Source organism: Bos mutus, chromosome 14 (assembly GCF_027580195.1).
Source record: "Bos mutus isolate GX-2022 chromosome 14, NWIPB_WYAK_1.1, whole genome shotgun sequence".
Taxonomy (NCBI): Eukaryota; Metazoa; Chordata; class Mammalia; order Artiodactyla; family Bovidae; genus Bos; species Bos mutus.
In genome coordinates this window covers 6,163,037-6,172,085 of record NC_091630.1, presented here as the reverse complement: position 1 = coordinate 6,172,085, position 9,049 = coordinate 6,163,037, and the positions used below count along the sequence as shown (strand labels likewise).

General features: G+C 38.0%; 1 protein-coding gene across 1 annotated transcript in view; it reads left to right on the top strand.

Moving 5' to 3' along the window:
- The first annotated feature begins 1,018 nt into the window (after positions 1-1,018).
- Positions 1,019-9,049, top strand: part of CNGB3 (cyclic nucleotide gated channel subunit beta 3) — a 188,260-nt gene continuing 180,229 nt past the window's right edge. The window contains exons 1-2 of the mRNA XM_005888278.1: positions 1,019-1,129; positions 4,901-4,982. Coding sequence (XP_005888340.1) covers positions 1,019-1,129; positions 4,901-4,982 — 193 coding nt within the window. The remainder of the gene's footprint in view (positions 1,130-4,900; positions 4,983-9,049) is intronic.

The following is a 9,049-nucleotide window of genomic DNA, read 5'->3' as shown; positions in this document are numbered from 1 at the left end:
TGGCAGCCCTAGCAAGCTAATAGTCTCTCTGCTTTATTCTAATGTAACCATCCTCGTGCATCGGAGATGGACGTTTAGGCTACTGGGAATGGGGAATACTGTCTCACTTTCCATTATATTTTCTAAAAAAATATCATTAATCTAATCAAATAATAAAATGCCAATTAAAGAAAATAATCACAGGAAGAAAAAGAAAAAGTAGTTACCTCACAGTTCAGAACTAGAAACGAGGACTTTGGGGGAGTTGCTTTATATCATAAGCACTTCGTTTTTGTTCAGTCGCTCAGTCGTGTCCGACTCTGCGACCCCATGGACTGTGGCACACCAGGCTTCTCTGTCCTTTAGCATCACCCAGAGCTTGCTCAAATTCATCTCCACTGTGTCGGTGATGCCATCCAACCGTCTCGTCCTCTGTCATCCCCTTCTCCTCCTGCCTTCTATGTTTCCCAGCATCAGGGTGTTTTCCAGTGAGTCAGCTCTTCACATCAGGCGGCCAAAGTATTGGAGCTTCAGCATCAGTCCTTCCAATAAATATTCAGGGTTTATTTCCTTTAGGATTGACTGGTTTGATCTCCTTGCTGTCCAAGGGACTCTCAAGAGTCTTTAATCATTTGCGTGTATTATTTTAACCCTAAATTCAATAGATGGAGATAGGTAGGTGGGTAATTATAAAGAAAGAAAGAAAAATAAACCAATGGGCAATGTGCCCACATTTAAATAACCATTTAAACAATTTAAATCAACAATGAAGTTTTAATTCTCACTTCTAAATTATTCACAAGGGTATTTTGACTCTCTGAAGTTCATAAACAGAATTTAAATCACCCAAGCAGAAGTAATTTGCTGCTTTTAAGCCAAAGCCCTGACTAGCTAGAGAGTTGCCTCTAGGAATTAACTAGAACAAAATCCTGATTAAACAACTAATTGGCTTGTCTGCTAATGAAAAGAAAATCGAAGCACATTTCTCTACCTTGAGATACAGAGTCATAAAACAGAAGTTTTCAGAACCACCTCAGAGATGTTTAAATCACTGACAGTAAAATTCAACAAGGTGAAGCCTAGTGAAGGAAGCAATGAGAATGTCCAAGATCCTGATCCAAGCAGTGAGTCACGGCAAGCCACGGGACAGGTATGTGCCCCATGTCCCTAAATCACTCCTGATTCGCTTCACTTCTTGGCTGGGAGAGGGATTTTCATAAACACTGGGATATGTGATTTCTCTGAAGTTTTACCTGCTACCGACTAAGTCATGGACTGTTCGTCTTTGGGGTTTATCCTCATCATTTTATATACTGCATATATTGGCTTTAAAATGGACTAATGCGTAGAAGACTCTATTACAATTTGGAAAAACCAAGTAAGACTTCTCTTTGTTGATTTTCACTTCTGCCATCATCCAAAATGAAATTGTTTCTCAAATATTAAGCATGTTATATGATCTAGTTCCAACAGAGAAGGTCAAACATCCTGGTCTTAGTAAACTATATTTTAATGGTGGTTTCTCTAGACCAGAAGTTCTCAATGAGGAGTAGTTTGCACTGAGGACAACTATCAGTATTTGAAGATATTTTTTGTTGTCACAGTTGAAGGGTAGGAAGTTATCGGTATCTAAAGGGGAAAGGCCAGAGATGCTGCTATAAATCCTAGAATGTGCGGGAGAGCCCTTTACAACATAGAATTATCCAGGTTAACACTTTAATATTACCAAAGTGGAGAAACCATGCTCTGGAAAAAATATTTTCTTAAGTTCTAAGTCTGTTCACCTTTAAAATAAAGATAACACCTGCTTTGTAGCCTTGGTATACAAACTAGAGACAGTATAGAGAAAGCATATAGTAGGGCAATTCTTATTACCATTATTAATCATTTGTATCCTTATGACAGATTTAAGTCCAAATGATAATCATATGATCAACATTCACTTACAGCTCTCTAAAGAACAATTTTCATGAATTACTCACTAGATTTACCTAAAATCACAACATAAGATTTTTAAAGCAAGAATTATTTTCTCATCTAAGGGAACTGGATGAAAGATGTCAAGTACAAACAAGAAGGTACCTCAGGGACTGGCATAGCATGGTCTAATGATTCAGGTTTAAATGAGCCTAGAGTACATAAAATATCAAGATTACCTAATGTTAGCCCTGGAAAATTTGCCTTCCTTTTCTGATTAACACTGACCGTTTTTGCAGTGGAGAGAATTGGAGAGAATGTGCTTAGCATGGCTTTACGAGAGTGTCCTTGACTTCTTTCTAATTCTTGTGTCAAAATAAATAATCTCACACTTTACGAGTTATTTATATGTTTAAAAACTTATGGACGGTCACAAATGTTGAGCTGGGTACTTCCCTTCCGCTAGCCTTGTTGTGTATCTCTCTGGGAAAGTCATCACAGCGATGCTTGCCAACTTGCCAACTATCATGATTATTTTCCCACAGAGCACATAAAAAATAGCTAATACATTATTCTCTCGGAGAACATAATAGCTAACAGGAATTACTATGTGCCAAACAAAGTGTTGTCCCTTTTCAAGCACTATTGTATTGAATACTCACAATACCCACGGGCCCTGTTATAATTTGCTATTTACACACCACTGACAAATTGCAGACTCTGAACTGGAACCCTGTTCTGTCTGATTGTAGTGCCTGAGAACTAAATCATTAGGTTATGTTTCTACAGAACAGGAGAAATAGTAGTTGAATCAACTTTTCGAAATGCTTAACCTACAGGGGGGAAAAAAGAGATGCTAGAGACAAGGCAAAGTAAACAAAAATTCAGGAGTTGTCTTTCCTTCAGAAACATTAATACTGGAGAGCTAGTCAGAGTAGACCCCGGTAGAAACGCTCTTACACATTCTGTGCCATTCTGACGGCCACAATTTATGGATGCTCATCAGGAAGTCTGCTAGCATCACCTATCTTAAAAGTCATATTAGGGAATTATTTGAGTCTACTTTTTCCAATAATATGTCAGTAAAAGGAAAATAGTTTTTTATCCAGTTTCAACAGTGCTAAATGTTAAAATTGACACAAAGTTAAACCCCTATTTTCCTCTACAGAATATAACCTTTTAAAATGACATTTAAACAACACATTTCTGAAATACAAATAGATTATTTCAGTCCTATAAGGAAATATCTAGGAATGAATAAATCAATTTGCATTGTATTTTAAGTGTCATTTAAACAGTTAATTCTCAAACCAAAATATCATAGGTAATTCAGATTTGTAAATAGTCATTAAATCAAAAATTGCAAATTCACATTTGTCCAAACTCTCTCTCATACTCCAGAGTAAGGCATTATTCACATAAATTTATATTTATGTACACATAAAACTATGATGAAAATGTTAATGAATAATATGACGTAAAAGTACTTGATTGAAGTCAGAAGGCTTTGTCACTATTTCATAATCTATCCAGAGATCCATTTTCTAGGCAGTTAATCAATTCCTTATTCAATAATATAAGAATGATAATAGCTGCCTTGCCTAACACGTATGTTGTTACAAGGCTGAAATTAAATCATCTAATTCATTTGCTTTTCAGTTTAAAATGTGTCTGATATACAGTGTCTAAAAGTAATGTCAAGATTCACATCAAGGCTTATAAGACTCTCAAGACCCCCCCCCTTCTTCATTGGCCTCATATCCTCACATTTTTCCCCTTCTGAGCACTTTTGTGGTCTCCCTTCATCTATACACACCTTAGGCTTTTGCTAAACATGCATCCTCTGTCTGGAGTATTTTCCATGCTTTGTCCATCTGGAAAACAAAAATCTCATCTTGATTTGTAAATTCAAGAGTCACTTTCTCTCTAACAGTGTCCATCCTTTCCCTTCCACTCCAGTAGAACTAACCACTCCACCTTTAGCCCCACCTCTAGGGCCCACAAAAATTTTCTCATCACCTATAACATTTCGTGTCAGTTACATTTGTGTGTGTTTATTCCCCCTGCAAGACTGAGAGCAGCTTGGGAGCCAGTTTTTCTGTGCTTTAACCTTATCTCTTGATTCACTCTGTCTCCATAGGAAAATCTTCAGGTATACACTGGCCACATCCAGCGAGATATACTTACATTTCAAGGAAAGCTTAAGTGTTCAGATAAATGAGGCAGAGGCAAATGAAATCGTGGAGGGAATAAAGAAGAGAGCTGTGAGTAAAGACACCAAAGTGCTTTCTTCTCTTCATCACTTTACCTTCTATCACCAAAGACTTAGCTCAGAACCAATGTTCAGGTTACGGGAAGTGAGAACCAGAATTGTGAGAAGCATGTGTCACGGAGAAGCAGCAACCACACCAGAAAAAACAGACAGTGGCCAACAAACTGTTGATGTTGAAGCTGATTATCCAATAGTAGAGTCAGGAATATCCATCTAAGTGCAAGAACTATCACTTTTAGTATATCATAAACAAATGATCAGTTTTGATGATAGGCTTGATAATGAAATGAGAAACTCATAATTACATTCAACTTCACTTTTATGTAAAATCACATATTCAGTTTAGTTCAGTCGCTCAGTCGTGTCCGACTCTTTGCGACCCCACTGACTGCAACACACCAGGCCTCCCTGTCCATCAGCTCCCGGAGTTTACTCAAACTCATGTTCATCGAGTCAGTGATGCCATCCAACCATCTCATCTTCTGTTATCTCCTTCTCCCACCTTCAATCTTTCCCACCATCAGGGTCTTTTCCAATGAGTCAGTTCTTTGCATCAGGTGCCAAAGTATTAGAGTTTCAGATTCAGCATCAGTCCTTCCAATGAATATTCAGGACTGATTTCCTTTAGGATGGACCGGTTGGATCTTCCTGCAATCCAAGGGACTCTCAAGAATCTTCTCCATCATCACAGTTCAAAATCACACGTACAGTCTCTATTTTTTTTTCTCAAAGGGAGAAAACAAAAATGAAAAGAAATGTCTCAAAACCAAGATGCCACCAGTCTCAGCTGAAGAGTCACAGACCAAAATCCAAGGTAAGACCCAAATTTGTAGGAAAAAAAGTAAAAAGTATATTTCTCTGAAATGTATTGTCTGATGAAGCACACTATTCCTTGACTAGATATTACCTAGGGTGATGCTTGAGACAATGTGAAAATATGAATATTTACAAAAATTATTTCTTCATTCAGTCATTTATTCAGTAGATGTCTTCTTTTTCACCTATCACATGCCAGGCACTGGCCTGTGAGTTAGAGAAACAGTGATAAATAATTTGGGTTAAGTTTATATTAATATAGCAAATACTTTTTCAGATAAATGTTATGAAAACAATAAAATAGATGTGGCTTGTGCGTGTGTAAAGGTTCTGTGCTCCTCTGCCAACTCTCTCCTCTAGAAATCTTGTCTCCTCCTAAGGCTGCCACATTCATTTCTACATTGATGATTCTAAATTCATATCAGACCAATTTCTTTTTTAAGACCCTGTTCAATATTTTCCAAGTAACCACTGGACAAATACACCTGAATGTTCTACTGCCATCTCAAAGAAAACATGACTAAAATTGAATTCCTTATCTTCTCCTTCAAATAAGCTCCCTCTCCTGATTTATTTCTATTCCTGGTTCTATCTTTTTTTTCTTTTTCAGTCTCCTGGGCTCAAAACTTAATTGATGTTTTATTCCTCTGTCTAGGCTGCCCTATAAAGAAAATTAGCCACCAAATCTTCTTTCATAAGGGCTCTCAAACCCACTTCATTCCTTTCCGATCCCAACACCAATACTATCCTTATTAGTAACTCATGCCTGCATGACTCCCAGGCCCTAAGTGATCTGTTCTGATTAGAGCTCTATTTTACCCAATCTTTCTCCTTTTTGTCCAGCTCTCAACAGTATTAGCAGATTACTTTTTCAAAATTAATCACTATTTTGATCTCCCATCTCTGCTAGTCTCTTCTAAAGAACCTTGAGTGCCTCAATATTGCCTGCACGACAAAATCTAAATTACTTCACCTGACTTTGCAGGATCTAATCAAATCTACTCCCAGTCCCTCTTTCCAGCCCTTCTCTGCTATTTCTCCTGAGTAGGAACACGACCACCAGGGAAACAGAAAAATGGTAGAGGAATCACTAGAACAGAATATGCTATTGTTAAACAATAACGTAATTATTGTCACAAAACTAGAGTAAATGTCTTAGCTTTTCATATATTGGACAAAGGTCTATCTAGGATAATTTTTAATGATTCTCTAGTTTTACTAGAATAAATCTTGGGGCTGAGGCACAATTGACTTTTCACTAGCCAAAATTCCTGTCTATAAAGAGGAAAAATAAGAAGAATATGAAAATTACAAACAAGATTGTAAATGAACAATCACAAGAAAGGTTGTAAGTAAACAAATTACTCCAAAGTAATATCAACACACTCAAAAGCTGAAGAAATGGTCCCACTGCCATTATATCTGACTGCTCTCACTTAAGAGAAAGACAAAGTGTCTATGTGAAGAAAATAAAAATGTAACAGAAAACTGTAGAATAATCTTGAATGACTGGAGGAAAATAATATGTTCCCAGTTTGAAAGATAACATTGTGGAAATAAAAATCTATTTTTATAGTTGTCATATTATTTTTATTATCTCTCTAGTTTTATTGATTTTGTTTATTTATCTATTTTGAAGTATAGTTCTAGATTTTTATTGTCCTTATTAGAATGGAGAGAATACTTACTTTTCTCTATAGAAATCAGCTATTTTGTCCACTATCATTCTTTTGCATTTTCATCTCCTCCAAGATAACAAAAAAAAAAAAAAAAACAGTGTTTATCAAAGAGTCAGCGTTTACCATTTATTTACCTAAGAAGAAATAAAAAAAAAGTGAATGTTCTGCAATGTTTTTCAACATAAATGTAGTTTAATATCACAAGGAATGATGCTAAAGCTGAAACTCCAGTACTTTGGCCACCTCAAGCGAAGAGTTGACTCGTTGGAAAAGACTCTGATGCTGGGAGGGATTGGGGGCAAGAGGAGAAGGGGACGACAGAGGATGAGATGGCTGGATGGCATCACTGACTCAATGGACGTGAGTCTGAGTGAACTCCGGGAGTTGGTGATGAACAGGGAAGCCTGGCGTGCTGCGATTCATGGGGTTGCAAAGAGTCGGACACGACTGAGCGACTGATCTGATCTGATCTGATCTGAACTCATTACTAAAGCTAGGCTCTTCAATTAGATTATTTGATTTAAAATATTTACTATGATGTGTCACTGAAAGGGAAATATTTAATAAGCATAAGACTCTATTTCTGATAAAAGTTCACATATATAAAATTTCCTCAGATAGTAAGACTCCTATACCAAGATGATATAATTTAAAAAACAAAAAATGTGTTCTTGACATTTTTTTCCCTCCCATTTTTTGTTTTGCTGAAAGTTTTCACTTTCATCTCAGGTTCAGAGATGTTAACAAAATAAGCCACTCGTCTACAAATAAATAATACAAACATTTGTTAGAGAATTATCTAGCTTACTTTCAATAAACTAACATTAAACAGAAAGAGAAACAGAAAGAGCAGAAGATACACCACCAAACTGGGTTTTGACCAACATCCAGACTGAGTCCCGAGTCACAGCGTCTGGAGTCCCAGCTGGGAAAGGGTCCCGGGCAGCGAGGCCGCACCCTGGGTGGGACTTCAAAGACTGCAGTTTGGGGTTCCCACTTATAATCCCAGGACGCACACCGATTTCAGCATCCATCGGTGACCAGTTTGCAGCTCTGGTTTCATGTTAGTTTTAGCGTGTAAAACTTGGACTGTTGCTAAGGCTGGGACCTGGTTGCCCTGGCCTCCTCCAGGTCTCAACAATCTCAAGGCTCCTCCCCCATCTTATCTACGGTGAGGCAGGTCTTCCGCTCCCAGCAAACAGTCACTCAGTCTGGGCAGTGTCCAGGCAGGTTAGAAGCAAGGTCAGAGACCCACTCTGCTTTGTCTCTGAAGCCTAAACAAGACTATTTATTTAATTTCCCTAACACCTTAATGAAAACAAAACTTCAACCAAAAGACACCTCTCTGGATCCTAATTCCTCTTTGACTATTGCCTCATTCCCACGTCCTCCTTTAGAGTAAAGACTGCTTGAAATAGCTATATATACTTGTAGTCTCGGATTCCTGTGGTCCCTTTCTTTTTTACCGAAATATAGTTGCTTTAATGTTCTATTAATTACTGCTGTACAGCAGTGACTCAGTTACACATATACATACATTCTTTTCCATATTATTTTCCATTATGGCTTATTATAGGATACTGAATATCGTTCCCTGCGCTATACAGCTGGACCTTTTTCTCTTTTTTTAATTTGACTGCACCTGGTCTATCTGTGGCATGTGGGATCTACTTCCCTGACCAGAGATCAAACCGAGGCCCCCTGCCTTGGGAGCACGGAATCTTAGCCACTGAACCACCAGGGAAGTCTGTGCACATCTTTTCTACAAAGCCACCCTACGCTGGACCTTACTGCTTGTCCATTCCACATGGACTAGTCTGCATCTGCTGATCCCAGGCTCTCACCAGCCCTCTCCCTCTCTCTCCCTCTTGGCAAGCACCAGCCTATTCTCCGTGTCCCTGTTTCGGTTTCTGTTTCATAGATAGGTTTATTTGTGCTGTGATTTAGATTCTACATATAAGCGATACCACATGGGGTTTGTCTTTCTCCTTCTCACTTATCTCACTTAGTATGATAATCTGTAGTTGCATCCAGTTCAGTTCAGTTCAGTCACTCAGTCCTGTCCGACTCTTTGCAACCCCATGGACTGCAGCACGCCAGGCGCCCCTGTCCATCACCAACTCCCAGAGTTGCATCCATATCACTTCAAATGGCATCTTTCATTTTTATGGCTGCATAGTATTTCATTGCATATATGTATCACATCTTCTTTACGCATTCATCTGTCAGTAGACATTTAGGATTTTTCCATGTCTTGGCTATTGTGAATGATGCTGCTATGAACATGGAGGTGTGTGTATCTTTTTGAATTATAGTTATGTCTGGATATACGCCCAGGAGAGGGATTGCTGAATCATTTGTTAATTCTATTTTTAGCTTTCTGAGT